The sequence below is a fragment of the Maniola hyperantus genome, chromosome 8 (assembly GCF_902806685.2).
Source record: "Maniola hyperantus chromosome 8, iAphHyp1.2, whole genome shotgun sequence".
In the NCBI taxonomy this organism is placed as follows: domain Eukaryota; kingdom Metazoa; phylum Arthropoda; class Insecta; order Lepidoptera; family Nymphalidae; genus Maniola; species Maniola hyperantus.
This window is the reverse complement of record NC_048543.1, coordinates 11,560,451-11,587,235: the sequence shown is the minus strand read 5'-3', so window position 1 is coordinate 11,587,235 and position 26,785 is coordinate 11,560,451. Positions and strand designations below refer to the sequence as shown.

General features: G+C 36.7%; 1 protein-coding gene across 2 annotated transcripts in view; it reads right to left on the bottom strand.

Moving 5' to 3' along the window:
• Positions 1-25,774, bottom strand: part of Ptx1 (pituitary homeobox homolog Ptx1) — a 64,329-nt gene extending 38,555 nt beyond the window's left edge. For both annotated transcript variants that reach the window (XM_034970861.2, XM_069500144.1), the window contains exons 1-2: positions 25,462-25,774; positions 18,022-18,339 (exon numbers count right to left, since the gene is read on the bottom strand). In XM_034970861.2, coding sequence (XP_034826752.1) covers positions 18,022-18,217 — 196 coding nt within the window. In that variant the 5' untranslated portion in view covers positions 18,218-18,339; positions 25,462-25,774. The remainder of the gene's footprint in view (positions 1-18,021; positions 18,340-25,461) is intronic.
• Positions 25,775-26,785: the final 1,011 nt, after the last annotated feature.

Below are 26,785 nucleotides of genomic sequence, written 5' to 3'. Positions count from 1 at the left end.
TATTATGTCCTTTTGGATCATCAAAAGTTTGTCTGGTAAGGAGCACGTAGACGACAACGGATGGACAACATCTCAGTTTTGAAAATACTACCGAAACATGAAGGATATTAGGAAGGAATACTTCGTTCGTTATGGAAAGAGTTTTCTTCAAATGAAAAATATCTGGGATATGAACTGTCTACAAAGTCCAATCTCAATTTAATCTCCCATTCATTCAACTGATTCTAGATACGAGCCACTGTTAGTATAATAATACGAGTATAATAATGAGAGTACGAAACAAACATTCCAACCTAATCTCAATTAGACCGGGCTATGATAATCTTAAGCACGAGTGGACCACCGGCAATGGCCGGTACCTACTGCTTAATAACATAAGCCGACATTTTACCACTTCTACACATACAAGAAGGTAACCATTCGGGTAACCGTCATGCATAGATTAATTAAACTTCATTCATAGATTTTTTAACAATTTATCCTCGCATTTTACGCAAGCTTTCAATCAAACATTTGATATTTTTTGAAAAAGAATACCTAACTATGTTTTGAACACATAGGTAGGTAGTCAATTAACAGTTCAATTGATATTCTTATTCAAAAATCTGTCTTATAATATCTTCTTCCATTCAAATAAACGTAAAGTTTAGGCTAGAAATAGATGTAGGTACAACAATAATAAATACCTACTTAAATAATTTCTTGAAACTTTCGGATTTCATGCGCCAAGTGTGTATAATACTTCAAGAATATTGAGCTTTTGAGGTTTAAGCTAGGTAGAATATATTTTCTTTATATGAAGTGGCTTTTCACTCAAAAAATCTGCCTTTTACCGTTTTACCCAAGATACTTGGAACCTAGCCCGAGCCCGACATAACTCAAAAAGTAGGGCGTGTTTTTTATTTATTTATCTTGTTCTTATGCTTAGAAGATCACTATCCCTTTCCATCTTTGAGGTTTGTGATAACTGATAAAAACACAATACTCTAGTGATTCTGCATACTTTTGATAGAAATTGAATTCAGCCTTTTATTGTTGCCATTTGTTACCATTAGGTACATTCCCACTTTGTAAAACACTGTTTCATAATAATAACGTTTAATATCAATCCAAATGTAAGCAATTAGGTGGTAACTGTTGTATTATCAAGTGGATTGGAGAGGACCACCGAGATTGAGTCTGGTTAATACCATAATCTTGACGCGGAAGTACATGTTTCCGCTATGGAGCGCGACTAAAACAAACGTTTTATTTAAGGCATAGTGTTAACAGGTGGGTCTGTAACGAAAGAGTTTTAATTAGTGTAGTTCCGATAGAGTTTCACTGTAAGCAAATAAGAAAAAAATTGTTGCTCTGAGATCTCCCTCCCATGCACCAAAAAAATATTTATAAATCTAGTAAAATTGATTATAATTTGTTACATTATACAAATGAGTCACTTTTTACCCATAGGTACATTTTCACTATTTTTACACGATCGCCAATAAAAAAGTGTAATATTTTCAGGATTCATAATATATTATGTACCTATTTGTGTCTATGTGAGTTTTTTTATTCCACCATAACTTCTAAATGCCTGAACAGATTTGGATTTATGGGGTATCAATACATCCTTACATTATCTCGAGTGACACTGGCTATATTTTTTTTGGAAAAACATTCAATATTGTGGCTTCAGGTATTTACACAAACCGATAACATTTTTCAATGTGAACCCAATAATATTCGTTTATATTTAAGTTAAAATATCGCCACGCAGGAGGAGGAGAAGGAAGGAGGATAACCGATAATAATTATTATTAATCCTCAGCCGACATCAGAATGATACTGAACCGAGAAATATCATGAAAATAAAGAGAGAGAAAAAAAATGTCATAGACCATAGTCGAGACTACACGAATAAAGAGTCATCCATTGAAATTAGGGCCCGAATTACCAGCTCCGTAGAATGTATTAAAATTACCTACGGTAGGCAGTACGTACATAATATTGTCTGGATGGATTAAGTAATTCATCACACCTCTCTCTGATGTGAACATCAAAACCTATGATAATGTCTTGCGTTGACGATTATGTGGACAACGTCAACGGAGATGACCTGCATTGTCGAGATTAGCTTACGTAATGCTGTAGGTATGGACTTGTTGAAATATGCTTTACCTAATCATAATAAGTATAGTAGAGTAGCTAAAGGAGATGGACAAAAATTGTATGGACGCGTGCCCCAGATAGTATAGAGATGATATATGTGCCCTTTATTAGTAAAAATCTTGTTAAAAAAAGTCTCATGTTGTTTTGCAGTCGTGGGTTTAAGTTTGTAATAGGCATAGCATAGGCAGGCAAAAGACCCATCCAGGGCGGTAAAGTAAAAAAAGGGAAATCTTGGACAAATTCGATTTAAATTCTTATTTTTTTCAAATATTTTCAGCGACTGCTTTTAAATGTAAATAGTTATTCAAAATTCATTGTACTTATATTTTATCCGAATTTATTATAAGTATTACCTTTATATTTGTATTTTGTTCAGCCTGGGGCAAATTTTGTCCATCTCGTTTATAGAAAACTAGATGATACTTGCGACTTCATCCGCGTGGATTTAGATTTTTTTGATCTCTTGTAAATTCTCTGGTTTTCCGGGGCAAAAAGTACCTACTTAACCTATGTCTGTCCCCGGGATCTATTATATGTACCTACCAAATTTCTTCAAAATCGGTCTAACAGACGAGCCGTGAAAAGGTAGCAAACAGACAGAAACACTTTCGCATTCCTAATATAGTGTGGAGTACAGATTGCTGATTTATTAAGCCATAAAAATTAAGCAATCCTCTTAAAGCTTTTCAAAGCAATATTTACACTTACGGCAATCAGATTATCGAACACCATTTTGTCATTGAAACGCTATCAGTTATACCTACCTATACAACATGTTAGGCCAAATATAAAATAATCATAAAAATCGTGTAGCCAAGTAATAACACTTGTAGGCGATAAAGATATCTACGGCTACTGCGATTAGCCGTCAGTTAGTAGGCAGTAGGCAAGTCTCTGCAGTACCTGTACCGCGGGGCTCCCGGTATCTACCCGACCAATCGTATCGCCACGCGAATTATCGCTCAAATTAATGGCGTGTGAGTTATAAATGGCCGGCGGATTAGGCCCGATCCGTTTTATTCCTATTTTACCTACCGTAAAGAACCTTCATTGAAAACGTACACAAATTCGCGGGAGCATCCGCTAATTTTCCCTAGTTCGATCCTTTTCTCGCGCGCTAATTTTCATACGACTATTTCGCTCTGACGACCCTTTTCTCTGGCACGATTCATCATCATTTCGCGGTTTGCTGGTTTTCCATACAGATCCAAAAGGCCGCGACTCAAAAGGGGCTGGATTTCTTAATGAGCTTTCACCTGTTCTGTTTCAGATCGTAGGTATACCGAAAACTGAAACTTAATAACCAGGGACCTTTATACTTAGGTATACCTTCGAACTTAAAATAAATTCACACGATGTTAAGAGGAATAATAGGTATTATAACGTCTCACTTCATTCCAGTAGACTTTCCTGAAGAAAAAAAATAAATAGTCGTTGTTTCGAAGTCCCGAGACATGCCCAATTAGTATTCTAAATAGCCGCCGACATAATATCGTACACATAAATGTAAAGAGTGGACCGTTCGGAGGCACGAACGTCGCATTACTTTTGCGATGCAAACTGCCACATTCCGAACTTGACTTCTATTGTGTTTAGCATAAGTGCCAAAGTTGTGTGCTATATCTTGAGGGTTTGTACGAGACGCGGTTTCTATATCACCCAAGCAATAACCGTCTTACTGCTGTAGCAAGTAGGTTCAAAGTGATGAGGTCGCAGCTGATAGGCATGGAGTGCGGGACTTTGAGGCTTATGGTAATTGTAATAAAGCGAAGTGCACCAGTTATGGGACGTGAGAGGTTCTAGACCAAATCCCAAGTAAGCTGTAACTTCCTTTTGGATTTTCGGAAGCCATTTATCAGTCTGATGTGGGCGTCTGGAAATTTTTCATGTTTCGTTATTTTAGAGAGACATGACACGTATCCTTTGAGGATTCTGTTCTGTACAACGTGTAAGTATTTAGAATGGAGGCGCTTCTTTCAAGGTCGGTGAGATCTTTTAGAGGACATTTTTTGCAGTTATCAAGTCACTCTGCATTGTAAAAAAAAAAATTAGTAAGGATTCATTTAGAAATTGCCTATTAGGGGATCAGCGTTTCAAATATTTTCCTTTTTTCATACCACAATCAAAAATTCATTTCATGTTGGACAAAATAAGTATAATCTATTATGATACGCCACTGATACTGCCACTGGTTCGGAAAGGATATACTACAGAGGAGAAGAAGAAGAAGCTCAGTAGTTGTTCTTTTCAAATCATGAAAAGTTAGATCCAATATTAGCATTGTCTGTATCTTCGTCAAAAAGGATCCCGAATACTTTGAAACTCATGGCCAGGTTCTACAAAGAGTAACAAGGCATAAAGATAGACTGCTTGTACCCAGAATCAAACTAACTTTATATAGACAAAATGCATTTTGTATGGCGATTCAAATATTCAATAATCTACCAACGGCCATGAAAGAAATGACACTTCCTAAATTTAAACGGAAGCTACACGAGTGGTTATTATTTCATTGTTTTTACTCGGTTAATGACTTCTTAAATTTCAAAGAATGATAATTTGGCGGATAAAGTGTTTGTTGTTAACAATTACTAATCTAAGTAGGTAGGTACCTACTATAACTAATAATAATTTTAATGAGAGCATGTTGACATAAGTACTTTTTTCCACTTTTGATGTGTGTTTACATAATATTTTATTAATTTTAATAATTAACATTTTGGAATCGCAATGTTTTATTTGGTTTCGTACTCAATATTCTCCTTTAAAATACTAATTATTGATGACTTATTTAAATTAGGTATATATTATTGACATTTATTGTACCTACTTAATAACATTGGACGCCATACTTGGTAATACACTGTTTCCAAAAAAATATTGTAACACCACTTCACGTGTATTTTTTGCAATAAAAAATTATGAATTATGTAACAATTCACTAATCAGTGTAGGCAACTGAAAGCTCAACCGATTGCTTCCATGTACTTACCCAACTTTGCTTTACCAAACTATGAAGTAATTGTCTTCTACCTATCATTTTCTTCGTAAATTAAACTGTAATTACCTAAGTTAATTCGCGGTAAAATTAGTCTTAGGACTTGCCGCGTGATGCGCTGGGGAGTCATAGTTGCTCCCGGAGCGCACATTAGAGGATAAATCAACTGAACAACCCTTCTGCCGCAGCCCGCAAGCAAATTACAGACCACCTGAGACTAAAAATGCCCCACAAAATATTTGTAGTAGTAAACTGCGGTAAATAAATTGAGGGGAGCGGCAATGAGAACGATTTAGATCGTTTTCAACACGTAAATTTTGGAATACGCATATGCAATAATTGGATTAAGCTTAACCGCACTTATATAAATTTTTACTCCATACCTACTAGGCTTCGCTTCTGTGGGGATTTCAAAAAATTAGATCTTATTCCTATACATATACATTAAAAACAGAACCCTTGTGCAAAATTTCAGCTCTCTTGGTCTAATGGTATGGGGCTGGGCATTGATGAGTACTTAGTCATAGTGAGTGATTAAGGATTTACAAGTAGCTATTTAGAAGAGTGAATACTAACAATATGGTCAAATATTGTTTTTTTTTAATTGAGGAGGTGGCGAACAAAACGGTGTAAGTAATTGCATGAAATAAAATTTTACTGTAGGAGCAAAAAACTCAATAAAACTTCATACCATTTTGATCTTAATCTTTGGACTCAATTAGTAGGTATACAGCTTTACGGGTCTCGACAGACACGACAGACGGACAGATAATGAAGTGCTCTAAGAGTTCCTTTTTTTCTTTGAGGACACAGAACACTAAAAATCAAAGAAAACAAATGAAATCACAATATAAATAGCCAGTTTCTTTTATAAAGATAACCCCAAAACAAATAATATATTTAACCCTAAACCTCCAATACAGTGTTAAAGAGATCTTAGAAAATGAGTTTGGGGATGCGGAATAGGCAGCGAAAGAGCATTCGCGAGGGTGAAAGTGTTCGGGAGGTAATCACTGGTCCCATATGGACACAAATTACTTTCCTTCGGTCGACGATGACAGTTCGAATGGGGTGTAGTGATACGTCGGATTGTTCCCATTATGCGATCATAAGCAATGATGATTGTTCTTTTTAACTGACTCCGTAAATCCCCTTTTGGGGACTTTTACTTAACTTTTTTACTACTTAATTTTCTTTCTGTTATTCTTGGCTGATAAAATCGATACTCAGATGTAGTCCTTTTAAAGTCCTAATTACGGGGTTGCTGAAACAAATATTTTACCAAAACTGGACATCTATAATATAAACTTAACATTGCTTAAAATGGCAAGAAAAATAGTTTCAAACACAGGTATCATAACCCTTGTAATTTGGAAAAAATAAAATAGAATAGGTTACTATAAATTTCTTGTTTTGAAAAGATTTAATTAAAGTGAGTCGTGTCGACTAATGCAAGAAAAGATTTTATGGAACCTTTCCTTAATTTTACAATATTACTTTTTATGCACAAATAGAAATAAACAACTTTTCGGTTACGAATAAACATGAAAACCAGATGAAATCATTTAAATCTGACATATGTCGTTTTGCACCAGACAGGGGGTGGCATAAACGACGCCATTCTGCGTATTTTCAATTTGCATAAATATTAGTGGGAGCTGTAATATCATAAATATATTAGTGATACAGATTTTATGCCGATTACAATATTATACCACCAGCGAATCGGGGGGCGAAAATACATTAACTACATATTTTACCTTCTGTGAAATAATATTTCTAGTCCGATTAATGTTATAATTGTTATTTCTATTCTGTCAGTTCATTCATTAGAATATACTTAAGTACATAGGTAAAAGACATCGATGGGTAAAAGGCAGAAATATGTACCTACTGCAGATTTTTGGTGATTGCATTACCTTTTTGATATCAGCTTTTTCCCGCTTTTTGCAGATACATCTTGGTCATCACTTGCCTGAAACTTTACTTATGTATAGGCAGAGTGAACTGGAGTGAGGGAACTCTCGGTTTGATCTTGAATCGACAATATCTCAAAAAAAATATTAGGCTATGTTGACGTAAAATCAAAGAAAAATAGGGCTACTTTTGGGCTACCTGCAGCTCAAGCGTTAGTCAACAGATTTAAAAAGCAGTATACCTGCGTCAAATCTACTAACATTTGACGCCTGCCAGTGACGTCGAAGTTTTGTTAGAAGTTCCCTAATTGTCGTGAACTGTGGTATAGGCATTATTTAGTGGGCTCGAGCAAAACAGATACGCAGTAATATTGTAAAGTCATAACACTGCAATTACGCTGGGTCCCGCAGACCGCGTCCGTGCGTCGTCGGCGCGTCTCTCAAAGCGTCTATTGTTCACATCATAATATATCACATGACACGTCAACGTATTTCATACAAACGCCTCGTCAGTTTTACATATTAGGTTCATTAGGGCCCTCACATTTTCGCTATTTGGGATACTGATGATACGAAAATAAAATCATCAATAAAAACTAGTTTTACTTAGTCAGAATATTATTACTGGTATTTTTTAAAATTAATTTTCGTTCCTGTGTGGTAATTGAATTTTCTTTGATACAGAGCTTTGATAGGTATACAAAACTGCAGGTATTTTAGTTTGTAGACATAAGCAGAAACCTGATGATGGTCCTTTATCAACCAAACCAAAGTTTTATAACCAGCTAAAAGTTAAAATTATTTTCGTCACTATATTTAATATCTGTGTCAATTCTACTGAAAGTATACCTAATAAGTCACAAACCCCTTAAAATACTCCTGTTCTTAGAGAAGTCATTACTTTAATAAATGGACTGATATTACGGTCATGAGAAATTCGACCACTAGCAATAAATAACATCAACAATGAACTATTTTATATGATTGCAGTCAAACTAATATCACAGGAGGGCTATCATTGTGTTTATGTTTACGTGTGTTCACATTGTGCCGTATTTGGCCATCACATCCCATTATGTCCCTATTTGTTCTAGATCTTTTGTTGCGGCGAGGGTGAGCAGCGTTCAGACAACAATTTGTCATAAAATAAAAAGATTTATTATCCTATGTGTGCAATACGCAGCTACTCTTTAACCATCGTTATTGTGCCCTTTTATAGCGACAAATAAAACTGGAATGAGAAAAGTAATATTATACAAAAGATATGGACATTGTTTTCGAAATATATTACCATCGGAGCTAATAAAACGCGTCGTCGGCGTTAAATTTTCATGAGTATTAAATAGACTTCAAATGTTTGAGACGAGCTACATTTTCACGTGGTTTTAGAGCCTTTTCATTTAAATCTCCGAATTGCGTCAGATTTTATCTCGTAAATCTTGTGCAAAACAGAATAGAGTTTAATGATCGTAGTTTCAAATAATTTGTATTTATTCTCCCTATATAATATTATGCTCATTTTACATTCTAAAGTTTTTTTAAGCTCAAAATCTATCACTAAGAAATAGTAACAAATTTTCCGTTTTATTTGAACACGAGACCTGTACCTACCCGTAGTACAAGATTTTACGTCTCACCAAACCAAACCAAATTCGAGAGTCGAAGTATTTCTGCGTTACAGTAAAATGGACCTAAACAGCCTTGAATTGAAGTCAAATATTCAATGCCACTGATTTTAATTTCGCAATGTTTCCGCTTGGAGCGCTGGCTGTAGAAGTGTAGACAAACTTGAGCTTTAAAAGAAGGCATTTAAGATCCAGTTTACTGTAACGCGGAAGTATTTCGACTCTCGAATTTGGTTTGGTTTGGTGAGACGTAAAATCTTGTACTACGGGTACTGGTTTTAGATACTTAGGTAATGTATTAAAAGATTAGGGCTTACGATTGTGTTATTCTTTGGTAAATATCTTTATTTTCTTATATCTAATTCGTGTGACAAAACAGCTAAAGAGGTCTCCCTGACCACAACATCGCGACAGATGGCCAGCATCACAGCAGTGCAAGGGTTAAAGCGACATCTGCCGACCACTATCAATCATTCCCGCTACAAATATTTCTCGTACCGTTGACGTATTGTTTGCCGATATCTGTCAATTCCGCATTCTTATTGACTTTTACAATGAATTGCTCTTTGTAGCTAGCTAAATGCGATATAAATGCATTTTTTTGTAACTTCCTTAATGGCTAAATTAATTGATACTATTAATCCAGTCCAGGTTGTCCAGAGCGGAAAAAAAAATTCCACGCGGGCATGAATTGTACAGTATAGGTAATTAGATAAGTACTTAAGGCTAGCTGTTCTAATTTTTAGGCATAAAGCTACTGCATAATAACTGGCAACGTAGAAGTTGGATTTCTTTAATTGAGAAAACTATCTTCTCTCGTCATCTGTAGTAGGTAGATACTCAGTACGGCTCTACATATTTAAGAAACCCTGAAAATTCTTTTCGGTGATTCCCAACTTTTTTTAACAAGGAAACACCCATAAACATGTGCTCGAGCTATTAAACTTTGTCATCGGCAATTAGTGAAGGCGCGACTAAGCAATTTATAGGCCTACCTCATAGACATGTGACACCCATTCGGAACGGCTGTTAACAAATTAAAACGATTTGTTCTGTTATTCTAATAGGGCTAGAGATGGGAAGCGTTCATGTCAAGCGCGTATTTTGACAAAATTTATTGCCACCACGCCTCCTTCAGGGTTTTTTACTCGTACGTTCGATGCCGCGACATCTGTTGCACAGAAAATGCAGTCACGCCCTCCGCGGAAAGCTCGTGAATTTTGAAAATATTGACATTGATGGAGACGGTTTTTTTTGCTGCGGCGACATCACAAGCGTGAAATTCTTATAACAACACGTCCGTCGGTTGGATAATATCATGTTTTTATTAATTTGGCAATATAAACTGCAAGTAGGCAACTAAGTAACTGTTACAAGATAGGTAGGTATAGGTACATATTTTTACATCAGGGTAGGTACAATAATTTATTGTAAAAGTTTTCATCGCAGAAATTATCTCGCTTTTCGAATGTTTTTTAGCGGATCTACTTCTGTGGGTTATTTTTTTGAGCTTTTATTTAAAGTTTCAATATAATGTTTCTTTGCTGTTGTCAATGATATTAGAAGAAAAATAGGTAGATAGGTTACTTATATCAAATTCGATGTTTAGTAATGGCACGCTGCGTCAGCGCCGAAAGACTCAACACACATAAACGCATAGATAGTATTTTAACCTCACACAACAGAGAGTAAAGGACGGTGAACTAATAACCTCAGCTTCAGTTGCGCACGAAAAAGAGACGGTTATATTTTGCACTACCTCGTCCTGCACAGAAGAGTGGAAGAAGGACGGATATATGCCTAATAATGCGAGCGTAAAAGAGACGGGACGAGACGGTAAACTAGAAACTCCAAAGAAAAAAAAAACAGTAAAGTCTATTCGGCTAATGCCGATTTATGCCTACACTGTAGTTGTATAGTAAAATAAAAACCTTATACTGTGGTATTTAATATATTACGAACTAGCTTTTTCCCGCGGTTCCGCTCGTTTTTAGGGTTCCGTGCCCAAGGGGTGCCAACGGGACCCTATTACTAAGCCTCCGCTGTCTGTACGTCCATCTGTCAGCGGGCTGTATCTCGTAAGCCGTAATAGGTAGACAGTTGAAATTTTCACAGAATGTATTTCTATTGCCGCTATAATAAAAATAATAAAAATTAAATTAAATTAAATAAAGGGGGCTCCCATACATGGAAAAGAAGTCGAAATAAAATTACTAAATTTTACGCGGACGAAGCCGCGGGAAGGTAGGTAAAGGAATAAAATGTGAAATGAAAATATTTTTTATTTTTGAAAATATTTACTATTACACAATCTACATACTCATAGCCAAAATTCCCTCATTGTATGAAGAGACCCAGCAGTGGACCGTAAAAAGATGTTAGACCATAGTTAATTTATCCTTCCCTAAAACAGGAAATATGCACACTATTTGAATTGTCAATACTCAGAAGAGACCTATCTGTTTATTTTATATTCTTTGATCGGAAACTTTAAAATACGTACAACGATAACTTGATACGTACTTATGGCATGTGACATAAGGTACAAATTGCAATGAGTTGCATTTTACACGAACGTGCACGAGTTTGTTATTGTTAAATAAGTGAAAAATACGAATTATATAAAAGAAATAGTTTTACTTACGAATGAAATGTGATTCCTTGACTTTTGGAAACCTTGCTTGTGTAGTTTGTGCAGAATCTCATCACACACGACGGCATTTTCGGTTGTTTTGGGAGACGAAAACAAAATACACATTACTATCAACGACGTCATCGATAGCGCGACGACAGCGGACGACTGAGCTCAGGTTTGCTAATTAGCTTAGTTTTAACGTGCCACTTGCGGTCCGCGTATAACGTATCTACCTATTTTCTTCTAATATCATTGGCTGTTGTCCATTAATAAGTAATGTATTGTAGTGTAGTCTAATGAAGGTAATCATGTAAGTACTTACCTACTAGCTCGTAGTTGTAATCATGTTTTCTGATCTAACTTTTTCCTGTTCTGGTAAGCAGGTACCTACTTTTGAAAATCTCAATATCGTTTTGTACCTACTTTTCTCGTATCCTAAACCTATAAAAGTGTCCAATTATTAACCTTAATTTTTTTTAAAGCGAAAAAAAATAAAAACATGAGTCCCGCACGCATCAAAGCGGGGCGACACCGGTACCCGGTGTTAAATTCTCATTTCATGTCACCGGGGCCGGGGTCGCCATTTTTTTTGTGGCACAAAAACTTTATAGTAACTGCGGAGCAGACAGTGTGGCACCGGGTTTTTGTGTTCGGTTTTTGCAATGATAAATTACGGTGTATTTAAGATGATTGTGAAAGTAGAGAGTAATGAAAAAAATTACAGGTAATTTTAAACATAGGTCTATATTATGGGTAAATTGGTAATTTATTTTAGAATTTTATGTAATTTAGAGATTTATAAGTGTATCATAGTGGGAACGCACTGTACCTACTATTGTATGAATTTTTGAAAAAAGAAGGTAACTTTTAGGTGGGAAGGACCTTCTGAACCAGTAGTAGATTTATCTGACGATTTATGACGATTTTACTTGAAATTCGAAAGCACTTTGTAAAACTATATTTGAATAACTTTTCTATTCTATACGTAATCCTTTAAAAGAATCTTGTAAAAAACAATCATTAATTTGATAGGAGTGGAAAGACCCCTGACGCCCTAGCGATATCTGCGCCGGTCAGATTTAGGAATGTCGAGATAAAGTTCATAATCCGAACTAACAGGACAAATATTTGTACCGGATTAGGGTGCTCGCTCACCCGTAACTCATATTATGAACCAGCCTGACTAGTGGCTATCCCCTGATTTAAGATTATTCCTACTTTAAATCTTGAAGTGCACACCAGTTAATAAAACTACATCTCAGTTAGAGAAGTTACTGAAGCGGATCTTAAAATGTAACCGGTGTTGCTAGAATATACCTACCTAGGCTTTTGTATTTTTTATTTGCATAGTATTTATTGAGAATTGAGATTCCTCTAGGTAATCTTTTCTTTATTAGAAAAATGGTGGGTGGGTAATAGGTATACACTAACACTACTCTATCCCACACATTTTGTTTCTCAGAATTTCTCAGAATCAAAAATTCTTCCTTTTTAGGGTTCCGTACCTCAAAAGGAAAAACGGAACCCTTATAGGATCACTTTGTTGTCTGTCTGTCTGTCGGTCTGTCTAGAAACCTACAGGGTAGGTTCTTCCCGTTGACCTAGAATCGTGAAATTTGGCAGGTAGGTAGGTCTTACAGCAGACATTCGGGGAAAAACTTGAAACCGTGAAATTGTGGTTACATCACACACAAAACAATTGTGGTCATGAACTAATCATTAGTATTTTCAATTTTCGAAGTAGGTACACCAAAATAACTATATCAAGTGGGATATCATATGAAAGGTCTTCACCTGCGCATTTCAAAACAGATTTTTATTTATTTTTACGCATCATAGTTTTTGAATTACTTATCGTGCAAAATGTCGAAAAAATACGACTGTAGCACGGAACCTCGTTGCGCCAGCCAGACTTGCACTTGACCGGTTTTCTTTCTGTCTAATATTGATAGTGATGGGCGGACCCTACTCTATGCAAAAGTTAATGTTGTACTTCTTAGTTGAATACTTACCTATTCGAGATCGTGCGAATACATTATAATGTTATAATATATGTTACAAATACGTTTAGGTAACGCATCCCAGAAAAAATATCTGGAAATACCTTTTATTAACTTACTTTTCTTGATCTTTGAATCGTGAAAATCCGCTAAAGGCATATAAAACCTAAAATGTATTGAGAGACAAGGCCGAGGAATCCTGTAAGTGCGCCAGATAATTAGTTTCCCATTTTATCCACGAACCTAATAAGAAAGGGTGTTACTCGAAGGTGAAAAAAACCGACAAAATCAACGAAGGCTTTAGAGAAATCCGCAAAATCTGCTCAATTTAAAATTAAAGCCACGAAACGTGTTTTTCGCGTATTTTATAAAAATCTCGGGATATGCGAACAATCTTCGACGTAAGCTCAAGCTCCAATATCATATGTTGAATCGATTACTTTTTTAATAATTTATGAAAAAGTCTATGGTACAGATACCTTATAATATTTATGCCTACCTACGCCTTATCATTGCCCTTGTTTTGAAAATATTTACTGTATAATAAAGTGCCAAAAAACTGAAAACACGCGCCATACAAAAATCACAGTAAGTACCTAGATTAAAATATTAGGTACAGTACGCAGCCGAAAGTAAGGTAGGTACATCGGCCTTTAAAATGACATTTCGGCCTTGTAGAGCGTTGTCTCTGTCACTCATACCTATATGACGTTTTGTCGGTCTCAACGACAGGGACAGCGCTCTACACTACTACTATCACCTCCTAAAAGTCTATTTAGGCACATAACTATCGGCCGCGTACTTTATCTACTTACTTCTTACTTGCTTGATCTAACTTTGATTTTGGTATCAGAAAATGATAACGAAAAACAGCAACAATGGCATCTTTTATCAATATAGCAAACTGCCATATAAGAAAACAAAACTGACAGATTGAAGGAGTCAATGGGATATATTATTTAAAAAACCTAAATTCACGCAAACGCAGTCGAGCAGAAAAGCTTGTTCTAAAGACAAATAAAAATCCAATTTTTCAACAATCGCCAAACGACGACAGCAATTGACTAATGAACTAACACACAATAGAGTTTTAATAAAATAAAATACATTCTAATCCCCCATTTAAATTCAATGGCAAAGCAAGTGCAAGGCTAATCATCGCAATATAATGGTCCACCGGTTTCGGAGGGACGTTTTTTATTGTGCAAGCGAGAAAGTTACACTGTTTTTGTACAAAAACTATGACGAATGAAAGAGATGGACGATTTAGTCGATTCATTTGGATTGACTTTAAATGATTGCCTTTTTTGTTCGCCGGTGATGGATTGCGAATCATTTCGTTTACGCCGGCTTCACGTGTGTTAAATTGTATCTGTTTTTTGTATGAAATAAATTGCTTGGTACTACAGAATACAGATTCAGCCTGAAAGATAAACAAGACTATACAATAAATAATAGTTTTTATTTATTTACCTAGAAAAAATTTCTTGTTGTTAGATAATAAATTTATAGGTATATCATATGAGCACGGGTATTAGATATTACTAGATTTACCTACCTATATCACTCAAACGATGTGGTAGCCTAGTGGTTAGGACGTCCGCCTTCCAATCGGAGGTCGGGGGTTCGATCCCGGGCACCTCTAACTTTTCGGAGTCATGTGCGTTTTTAAGTAATTACTTATACAAATACAAATACAAATACAAATACAAACTTCTTTATTGCGAATATGGATAAACAGTGAACGTTGTTAGGTACTTATATCATAACATATTGCATGCTGATAGGCAGTGTATTTGTACTTAACATTTATCACTTGCTTTAACGGTGAAGGAAAACATCGTGAGGAAACCTGCATGCCTGAGAGTTTCTCCATAATGTTCTCAAAGGTGTGTGAAGTCTGCCAATCCGCACTTGGCCAGCGTGGTAGACTGTGGCCAAAACCCTTCTCACTCTGAGAGGAGACCCGTGCTCTGTAGTGAGCCGGCGATGGGTTGATCATGATGATGATGATGATCACTCAAACGATTTTATAGAATTAAGTTAATACCTAGTAGCTAGTAGTTTATGCTCGCGACTTCATAATAGCTATCTGCATACCAAATTTCAGCCCGATCCATCCAGTAGTATGAGCTGTGCGTTGACAGATCAGTCAGTCAGTCAGTCACTCAGTCAGTCAGTCTTTTCCTTTTATATATTCAGATTACGATACAATAGGACATAAGCACCTAGGTACATCTGCTTTATTAAAATAGCTCTGTAGGGCGATTGTCTAAAACCTGCATCAATCATTATTACAATCTCAATTGTTCTGATTGGCTGAATTTGTGCGATTCTTGTTGCAACAATGCATTGTAGCCAATAGTGAGCGAGCATTAACCAATCACAGATGATTGCAATCGTGACATTGTAGCTGTCAAACAACCGCGGTAGGGCCACAGGTTAGGTAATTTGGTGCGACAACTTTTGAGCTTAATAAGCCTCCTTCTTTAGTTGTGTAAGACCAATGTGAGTTGTTCATATAGTAATGTACATAGTACATATAAAAGGAGAAGTTGACTGACTGACATAGGTAAGTATCAACGTGCAACTCAAACCTCTGAATCTAGACTATTATAATCATGAGATTTTATACATGTAAGTTTCCTTTAGGTATTTAGATAGAATTTCCACCCAAGCGAAGCCGGGGCAGGTTAGTTAATTCTATATAACATGGATATTGCAATTCTTGCAATATTTTATCTTGGACCTGACGAGGCTAGATAAAACAAACCATTTGTGCGAGTAGATCGAGTGCCGATCCTTCCTGTATGCACCCCTGTCCCGATACTAATTGCGTAACTAAACGGCAGGGGCGCGTAATCCTATATTGATGTGTTTGTAAAAACTATTCGATCACCCCCCTCCCCTCTCCTGCTCTACCCGCTTGCAGCTTCCCGCTCGAGAATATCATCACTGATGGAATTTGTTTAACAGGTGCATGCGTAGTGTAGTGTAATATTTTTTCTTGTCAGTAAATTTTGTCTGATGGGGAAACAACGGCCGCGGCTAGTTACATCCTACCACCCTTCCGACAAAGCCGTGCCGCTAAGCGATTTGGCGTTCCGGTACGATGCCGTCTAGAAACCAATCCTCACTTGGCCAGCGTGGTAGACTATCCGGCAAAGCCAATAAGTTTTCATTCTGAGAGGAGCATTCTGAGAGGAGACCCTTGCAGTGTACCCCAGTTTTACGTATCTCTCACCTATAAATCGTAAAACTGTGTCGGTACTGAGCCAGCGATGGATAGATAATGAATAATAATGATGATGATGATAGTAGAAGTAGAAAAAGAAGTTGAAGACCTTAAAATGCAACAGAAGAACATTGAGTGGCTGACTATATGCATAAAAAGTGTAAATAAAATTGGCTACGCATCATCAAAAATGGTTGCACGTGCTACAAATCGATGACTTTATTTATAGAGATGAATATTATAAAATAAAAACCGTCTATCAAAGGGGCTCCGACAAACAGCCGTAACGTGATGTGGGCACCTCGTATTGTATACAAAATTACGGTTTATTCATGTCCTGCTGATATGATACGCAATTTTTCTATTATTTCATCTCTCACAGAATATTCCTGCTTGATGTCCTTTTTACTTAAAAAAATGTTAGTAAGTAATATCCTAACAATCATTATAGATATTATTATTTCGATCACAGCTGTTATTAAGTAGTGATATCAGCTATTTTTACGTCTATAATTTAATTTTCTTTTAAAGTTTTCACAACTTTCAGGTGTGCAATAGGCTTTCCTATTCCTTCCATAGTTTTTGGAAAATAACAGTTCTAAATTGTGCCTTGCCGCCTTTAAGATATGATTCTGTTACTAGCTTTTGCCTGCGAGTCTGTTTCAGCGGATTTAGGATAACCTGTGCAATCCCTTTTCTAGAATAAAAAGTATGTAGAGTACGTCATTGGAAGGCCGTCTTTTGCCGCCTCCCGTTGCTCCTCCGTCGTGTAGAAAAAGTGCAAATCAACAAACACACTTTCCCATTCCAATCTATTAGCAGGTAGGTATGGATATAAATAAGTAAGAAAAGTTCTTACTTTTGTTTGTTGTTGACGTGTGTGTATTGCTGCAATACTAAAAATAGGCGTTAAAGTAGGAGACCTAAAATTGCTATGCCCCGAGATGCGATCCACAAAAGATTTTCAGATTTTGTAACGTTTGGCTTAGTACCAAAAGAGCCCTAGATCCCGGGCTAACCTGTCTCGACACCAAAAAAGAAAATCAGGGTCACCGGTGTCGAAGTCTGAATAATTTAGTAGCTTTTACTTATTTTGTAATTTATACCTACTTATGTCTAAATAAACTCTACTAAAAAAGTCAGTGTTACTATTATTACTTTTTAAAACCCGGCTTTGTTTATTTGCTTGGGATGTCGGTCGTTATAATATCAGAGGTCGCTATATACCTACATATTATGTTTGTATTGAAATATGGAATTTCTAAATCTACTCTGTATAGGTACGTGTTAAGTGTAAAGGCGCCATCAGACTGGATTTGGCCGAGCCGACGGAAGCGGCCGGCCCCTGACTCGTGTAGGTGTTGTATGTTGTAGTGTAGACTACCAATATTGCTGTTATACTTACTGATATGTGTATTTCTTAATCTTCTATGTTGGTACGTGCTATTTCTACGTACTTACTTTTTAGCTTCTCGAGTGGTTCATGATGCAACGGTGGCGCGTGGTGTAGGGGCGTGTGTTGCGGTTCGTGGTGTAAAGGCGCCATCAGACTGGATATGGCCGAGCCGACGGAAGCGGCCACTGACTCGTGTAGATGTCCACCTCCGTGGAGATCTAGTTCACTGAGACAGAGGCCGTTCTCGCTTAGCGGCTCCATGCCAGCCGCCAGCGCCTCTTTGTACACGCGGAGGTGAATGGTGAAGCCTTTGTTCGACGTGGGGTGAATAAGCCGCAGAAGCGACTATGGATTTGACCCTAGGCGTTTGGCATTTGGTGTACCTTTAAAAAAGGAAAAAGATGTTGTAGTAAAATTAAAATTGTAAAGCTCGACTAGAAAAATAAAATATCTCGCCATAATGCGGAAAACCCGTAGAACTATAATTTTTACGAGACCATATTATACTTTCAGGTCGAGATAGCAATCGGGGAGGGAGCGCCTCGCACACCCGCGCACAGCCCCCGCGCTAACCTGGTGCGGGCGAGCGCACGAGACGTGCGGGTGTGCGGGGCGTCCCCCCACCTTACCCCGATTACCCTTACCGCCTTACATCTCAACCTGTCGCGGACTATACACAGGTTAGGAATCGGACCGGCAAGTTTTTCTCAAGTGTAACTTAAATAAAAATGTAGGTTCTTAGGTTTCTAGTAGGTAATAGTATTTGTATAAAACTTAACATTGAAAAGGTAAGTAAGTACTTATTAAGACCCTGTGAAGTACCTAAATCCTGTCGGATTAATAGGATCAAATAGCAGTTATGTCAGAATGTTCCTATCAGTTATAGATATACAGTTACATAATACATATATACCTATATAACCTATGCATATAATAGTAATCTATCAAAGCAATTTACTTATAGATTGTGACTTTAGGGATAATTTAAATTGTACTAAGTAGTAACTTAACCTACTTATCATAAGCACCACAAGTTGACCTACATGAAAAAAAAAATTTAATTAATTATCATGTAGGGAGGTACGCCTACATAGGTAGGTACTTATTCGCTATTCTACGCCAAACCATAGAATATAATATAATACTTAGTACTAACATAGCCAAACTATTATTATATCTATACACTGTGTACAATTAAAAAGTCGATTTTATTTAGTGTCGAAGTTTTTATAAGTAATATATACTGTGGTCGAAGTATCCTACCAGATATGATAATAAAGTGAGTCGGTAAAAGGAAAGTTAAAAAGTTCCAACTGTAACAATATATCTGTACTGTGTATACCAGCATTATCAGTATGATTTAAGGCCTGTACACAACGCTGTAAAAAACAAACACATGACTGCACCTAAATAACTGTGTGATAGAGATATACAGCCTAACAACTTTCATATTTCAAATGCGCTGTCAGTGAATGGGCAACGTTTTTCGGGATCATAAAAGGTGGAATAATAGGTGGAAAAATGCTCGCACATAGTGATTTATGGGTTTAATTGCCCTTTTTGCATATACGGGCAACGTCGGGAATTCAATGTTCGACAAAAGAACAAAGGTGGCTCACGGCTGATGGCGAAGCGCGAACGTGGTTATTCCGACGGCGCGATGTGTGCCGTTTTATATTCTGCTATTATATTTACCTATCTGTGCCGTTGAAAAATATAAAGGAAATTACAAACTGTGTAAAATTTTAAGCCGGAAATACATGTGAAATATTATTACATAAAAATGTATTTTCCGGATTAAATCTTATCTTTCGTGAGTTTTGTTGTACCTATAGACCTACCTAGGTACGTTCACGAAGAAAATCAAATACAGATACACCCAGTTTATCTTCTGTATAAATATATAAAAGCAAAAGCTGACTGACTGTCTGACTGACTGATAGATCTATCAACACACAGCGCATACTACCGGACTGATCGAGCTGAAATTTGGCATGCAGATAGCTATTATATGACGTAGACATCCTCTGAACAAGGATTTTTGCTTTTGTTTTTTTACTTATTAAATTAAATACAAAATATTTACATTTTGTGACTCTCTCCAAACTGGTGGGCCAGTTTGTTGGCAAGGTTGGGGAAATTCAATCCCTAAAGAGGTAAAACAGGGGTTTAAAATTGTGTAGTCCGAACGGACAGAGTCGCGGGCATAAGCTAGTTAAATGTAATAACAGTGATAACAATATTTGATTCATAATATTGTCTGTTTTCCTGCCTCTATTTTCTGTCCCCTAAGGCTCAGAGCACATTAGCAGACAGGGTGTTAAAACTTATCTGCTTCTACAATGAACACTATACTTAGGCTTATTTAAACTTTAAACTACATAAAATTAAAAACTAAAACCCGTCTAGGTAGGAAGTTAGGTACTTAGCTAAGATATTTCCTAAATTATGTCATAAGTAAGTACCTACCTACAGACAGGTCGACATGGCAATCAGGGTGGGAACACCCCGCACACCTTCATAGCCCCCGCACATCATACCCCGATTGCCATGTTGACTGTCGCGAACTGGTAACAGAACAGACATAACCGTGATTTTGGATTTTCAAATTAATTATTTAGGTCAAACAATCAACAATTAAAATGAAATTTGTTTTAAGGGTAGGTAGGTGCCTACGCGCATATCATATCTACGCGTAGCACGTCATACTTAAAGCTACAGTACCCGTAGTAGGTACAAGATTTTACGTCTCACCAAACGAAACCAAATTCGAGAGTCAAAATACTTCTGCGTTACAGTAAACTGGATCTTAATTGCCTTGTTTTAAAGCTCAAGTTTGTCTACACTTCTACAGCCAGCGCTCCAAGCGGAAACATTGCGAAATTAAAATCAGTGGCATTGAATATTTGACTTCAATTCAAGGCTGTTTAGGTCCATTTTACTGTAACGCGGAAGTATTTCGACTCTCGAATTTGGTTTCGTTTGGTGAGACGTAAAATCTTGTACTACGGGTACAGGTGACGCGACCTTGAAGGTTTTGCCCATCCCAAAGTCACCCAACGCACCTAAAGAAGCTTTCACTTAAATAAAAAACCGGCCAAGTAAGACTCGCGCACCGAGGGTTCCGTACTCGGGTATTTTTTTCCGACATTTTGCACGATTAATCAAAAACAATATTTATAATTAATATTTTTGTTTATTTTTATTATGCATAAAAATAAACAAAAATCTGTTTTAGAATATACAGGTAAAGCAATTTTATATATGATACCCCACTTGGTACTATATAGTTATCTTATTTATAAAATTACAAATATGTACCTACTAATTATTACTGTAGTTCATTAACACCTTTTTTTGTGTGTGATGTAACCACAAATCCACGGTTTTCGAATTTATTCCTTTACTTGTGCTATAAGACCTACCTACCTGCTAGGTTAATGGGAAGTACCCTATAGGTTTTCTTGACAGACACGACAGACAGACGGACAGACAGACAGACATACAGACAACGAAGTGATCCTATAGGTAAGGGTTAATTTTTTTCTTTTGAGGTACGGAACCCTAAAAATTACTTTTTCACTTCACATGCTCGCAAAATGTATGCTGGCTGTAAGCGGGCTAAAACTGTATTTATGCTCTCGTGCATAAAGTGTTTAGGTAACCAGAATCTATCTGAGATGACACATGGATGATACAAAATAAAATTGTGAGTATGTAATTTCTATAGTACCAGTACCTAGCATTTTGCACTTATGATAAGGGTATACCTATAGGTCTCCCGGCCTATACAACCTCATTACAAAATTGCTCGAATTTCACTTTAGACATGTGCCTACTTATAAATATTATTGTTTCATTTCCTCGCAATCGAAGTGAAAAGCAAAGTGTACCTACCTATAACTCGGTCATTAAACCATTTTATCCTCGACTCAAATATCTGCCCTCGCCTTCGGCTCAGGTAGATAAAAGTCTCGGACAAAATAACTTGTTTTATGCCCTTGTTGTACAATCTACTATTTATGTTCGTTTGACAAACAAAACAGTTAACACGTCCATAGTTTGCTTATACCCTAAAGACTTTTTGATATCGTACCATATCTAAAGTAATATTCCACGTGGGATTAGTATCGATTTGACAAATTACTAGAAGATTATACCTATTACTTATTGTTTTTTTTTTCATTTAGAAATTAAAATGATTCCTATCTACTAAATATAAAGACATATTTTTAACAATATGAGATGTTTAGTGAAAAAATAAGGAAAAAAATAGGTAACTTTGCTAGGTAAACCTACCGTCAGTACTTATCTAGCAAGTAATTTTTTTGCATGCCTAATTTTTATGGTGACCGTGAAAGTTTCCGCAGACATACTCTGTGTTCATCATCATCATCATCAACCCATCGCCAGCTCATTATTGAACATGGGTCTCATCTCTTATTTAAAAGGACCATTAATGATTGACCTATGGCCATTAGTCATAATCATTCACGCTAGCCAATTGCGGAATGGTAGACTTCACAATTTTTGAGAAAATAATGGAGAACTCGCATGCAGGTTTTCTCATGATGTTATGCTTCACCGTTAAAGCAAGCGATACAACGGTAATTGCTTAAAAGCAGATCCTACTTAACTCCGAAAAGTTTGAGGTGCTTGCCCGGAATCGCGCCCCGACCTTCAGAATAGGAGACCAACCTTAGGCTATCACCGCTTTTGTATGATGTACATGATTGATGATTTTTACCGGTATCGGCAATAAAGCACGGGCAGTGAGCTAAAGTTACCTGATAATTCAACATTCTAAGTCAGTATCAATAAATTACTGTATATGGTAAAGTAAGTAAATGTTAAGGATAGGTATGTCACCAAAGTAAAGTATAGAATTTTAGAAACGTACCTACTAAGTATATAGATTCTTTGATATAAGATTCTTATAACCACATACTTACTTACCTAGTTTTTGAAACTGAATTTGCTTACTAAACTTATTTACCTAGCATTTTCATTAATGCCTATTAACGGTTTTATTCCAGATTTTTTTCTCACTTAACACTTCTCAAAAATTCATATCATAACTCTATGCACTAAACACAACATTATTCAAAAATCGAACATCAGCATCACTCGTCGAATTAAACAATGACTTGCTATGGACTATGATGGATCATAACAAATCTTTGAAAATCGAATCTCACTTTAAATTGTTTACGATTGTATCGTGCAAGTTGTTGAAATGAATAAGAGTAGAATGTAAAACATGTGTTAAACGACATGTTACACAAATATTTGGCTGTATCTATTTGTATCTCGCCTACCTATCAGCTGATAACGAGACTTTGTGTATCGATATTGACATCGAATGATACTCGTTCCGTGAGAAAGGTTATTTTTTGTAAATCTGTTTTTGATAAGTATCTATCTATAAGTACTTAACTAGTGTTTTATGGCTAAAATTAGAAACTTCCTTCGCATTTCGTTCTCATACATGATGATTCGAAGCTTTCTAGTAAGAGGTATAAGTCCCGCTAATTGCTAATGTGCGTACCCGCCATTTTAGGACGTCAGCACTAGATTGAAGTTTCGAGCTGATGGTATATTTTTATTTCGGCAGACATCAAATTGACGTCATTTCGAAGTTAATGAGACATGGTTCCAGCGCAATAGCAATTTACGGGACTTCTAAGGGAATCAATTAAATAGGACTAGCTTTTACACGCGACGTCGTTCGCGGATTTTTTCTTCTTCTATAGTGCCACCTCCTATTCCTATCGTAGTTTGGCAATATTTAAGGTTAACTGGACTTGGTTCACCGCTATCCTAAATAGTGACCTTGAGCCAAAGGCGAAAGTTCTTAATCCAGGATATTCGTCTATGGCCAGACCTTCGTTTGCCCTTTATTTTGCTTTGTATAATACCTAAGTAACGTCGGAGCAGGTTATACAGGGTGTAATCAGAACCTTAGCAAAAACGACAGGTGATAGGACCTACTGTTTATTACTGATAATTTACCATACCTAAATAAAAACGCGAAAATAAAAATAACAATATAGGTATCGCAAATAAAACATCTGACTGACGCTAGAGGTCAACGAAAGTTTCTTAAGTACCTACTCGGAGTCAATGCCGCGTCGTAGGCGGGGCATTGACCCGAGTTTTGCACGCTATACATTGCTGGTTTGAAAAAAACAATAAAGGGGACACTTGACGGCAACGTTAGTTCCAATTTTCGCCACGCGTCAAGATAGCCTTGTCGCACTGTACCTACGTGCAGAAGTCACGAGCATCATCTATTTACCTAGTTAAGTACTTAGTTTTTTATACAATTTAACTTGTACAAAATTGTACAGTAGGTAATATGTACTTACTAAACTTTGTTATGGTTTTATAATGCATTACTCTTCAGTAGATTACGAATTTCGGTATCGTGATAAAAAAACATTGACTCATACTTAATAATTGAATCAACTAAGTAGGTAGGTCGGGTAAGTAGGTAGGGACTTAGGTAACAGTTAAAATATTATCGGCAGTAGGTAGCTGAAATGGGTAGTGAAATATATTAGGTAGGTGATTTAATAAGTAAAGGTTATTTCACACTATATTATTAAATAAAATTCAGATTTAGGCCTAACTACTTACTTATTAAAAACTTTGAAACTTGTAGGTCCTAATAGGTATCTAATACCTACTTAAACGCCAATGTTTTCCGCTTCAAATCAATAACCTTCACTTTTGAGTAGGTAGGTAGGTACCTACCTATCTAACTAAAGTCATCTCCCAAGTTCCAATGTAGATTGTTAAAGTAGGTAGGTATTGGTGCCGATTCTGATGTTTTCTCTAAACTAAATTTAGGGTATATATTTTTTTTAGTATTGCTATGTTGAACCAATCAGTCGCAAGAACTATACCAGACTAACAAAACGGGTTAACAGAGTCAATCAAATAAAGATGGGAGAAAAAATATAACTATTATCTAATCCTGGTAATACCTAGTTAGGTACTTAGGTACATGTGAGGTTAGGTAAAATCTCTAAATTATAAATTTTAGTGCACTTAACTTTAAACAACTGGCACCTGATGTCACGAGGTTTGATTTGACACGTCTAAATTAAATTGTGTTTGTCTGTCCTTTTCTTATTAGGTAGGTATGTAGGTAGGTACCTACATTGGTAAGAAAAAGATGCAAATAGGTAGGATGTATCTACTCTAAAATTAATTTGCTTTCAGAATCACTACCATTACCTACCTACCTAGGTACTTACCTACTAATGTTTTAAAATAAATTTAGCTTTGCTTGATAAAGTAGATAGGTACCTACCTATTCATTGTTTAATTTAACATTGCCATTATGATTTGTGTATTGTTATTTAAATGTGTTATTATTGTCTTAAAAGGGCACACACGGCTTGTTTACATTTTTAAGTCGTAGAACCTGTTTCATAAAAGGCTTTTGTGTTTTGAATAAGTATAGATAAGTCATACGATACAAGTAGATATAGACTTACGCTGCAAATGTAACTCCTCGTTTCGACCACTACGAGCAGCTGTAGCGGGGGTGCTCCTGATCACAGAGCACCAAATCCGCTGATATCCGTCATAATCTGCTGCAAGCCGCTGGATTACGACCACGCGGTCAGCCCGTCACCAAACGTAAACACAGAACAGATACCGATAAATCAAACCGCGCGATCTCCACCAGAGTATTTCTAAAAGCCGCTAAATCCTTGCGGGGCGTAAAAAATACTAGTATTAAAAACAGTCTTAAGTGGGCTTACGAACGCGCGCGCTACAGCCCGCACTGGCTCTAATCTCGGCCACTTCCCGACGCAATTTGAACCTAACTCCACCACTCTATACATCATTCGGCATTCCCGCCCACCGCGCCGTCGCGACCCCATACGTTTCTCTCGTTCTGGTTTATACATTTTCCGAATAGAACTGTCCCGCTCTAGCTGAAATCTCGCCGTGTTGAGTTTTCAGTGCGTGCGGGCGCGGGGCGCGCGGGCGGGGGCGCAGTCAGCTGGCCGAACTTATGCGGATAAAATCGACTTTTTATCGGACTGCCGTGACGCCTCGTGACGTCACTGTTTACTTCGGATGGACGTGGTCGTTATTGTGGCATTCAATTAATTGGTTACTTGATGCTTCCAATATTTTGTGATTAAAAAAACCTAGGTACACGTAGGTAGGTCGGTATTGAGAAAATTTTAGAAAACTAAGAAAGACTACCTAATTGTGTGAATATAGTGTTGGTAGTACCTATACCTATGGGTAAAATGTGATTTCTTTTAACTTGTGTTTGTGTTGATATTTTTTTATTTAAATCATGAATACTTACCTACCTAATAAATTAGAAAATACAAAATATGTAGAGATAGGAACAAGCTCTATAAAAATTTGAATAATCTAAATTTATACCACGTCCAAAGCATTTAAATCGTGCAATATGTTTTCCTTATAGCGCATAAAATAATTGCAGTTTAAATCGTTTGCAACGTCGCCCGCAATAAATAAACCGTTCGCAACGTAAACAGATCGGGCGCATTAACCGCGTCGGCGTACATAAAGAGAGTATAAATATAAAGTTCCCACTCGCTGCCGCGCAAACTTAGCTAAACAACGCCATAATTGCCTTCATTACTTAAATTACAGAAATTATTTATTCAAAAAGCTGGCAACATTTAGGCGCGGGATACTCCGCCCACGGCGTGTCTACTGACCAATCAGATTGCGCAGTGTTTGAGTGGGTGGGGCGCGATACAATATGGCGGCCAGACACGCAACCTTCTTGAAGCGAGCACGTCTGAAACGCGACGCCGTGTGTGCTTT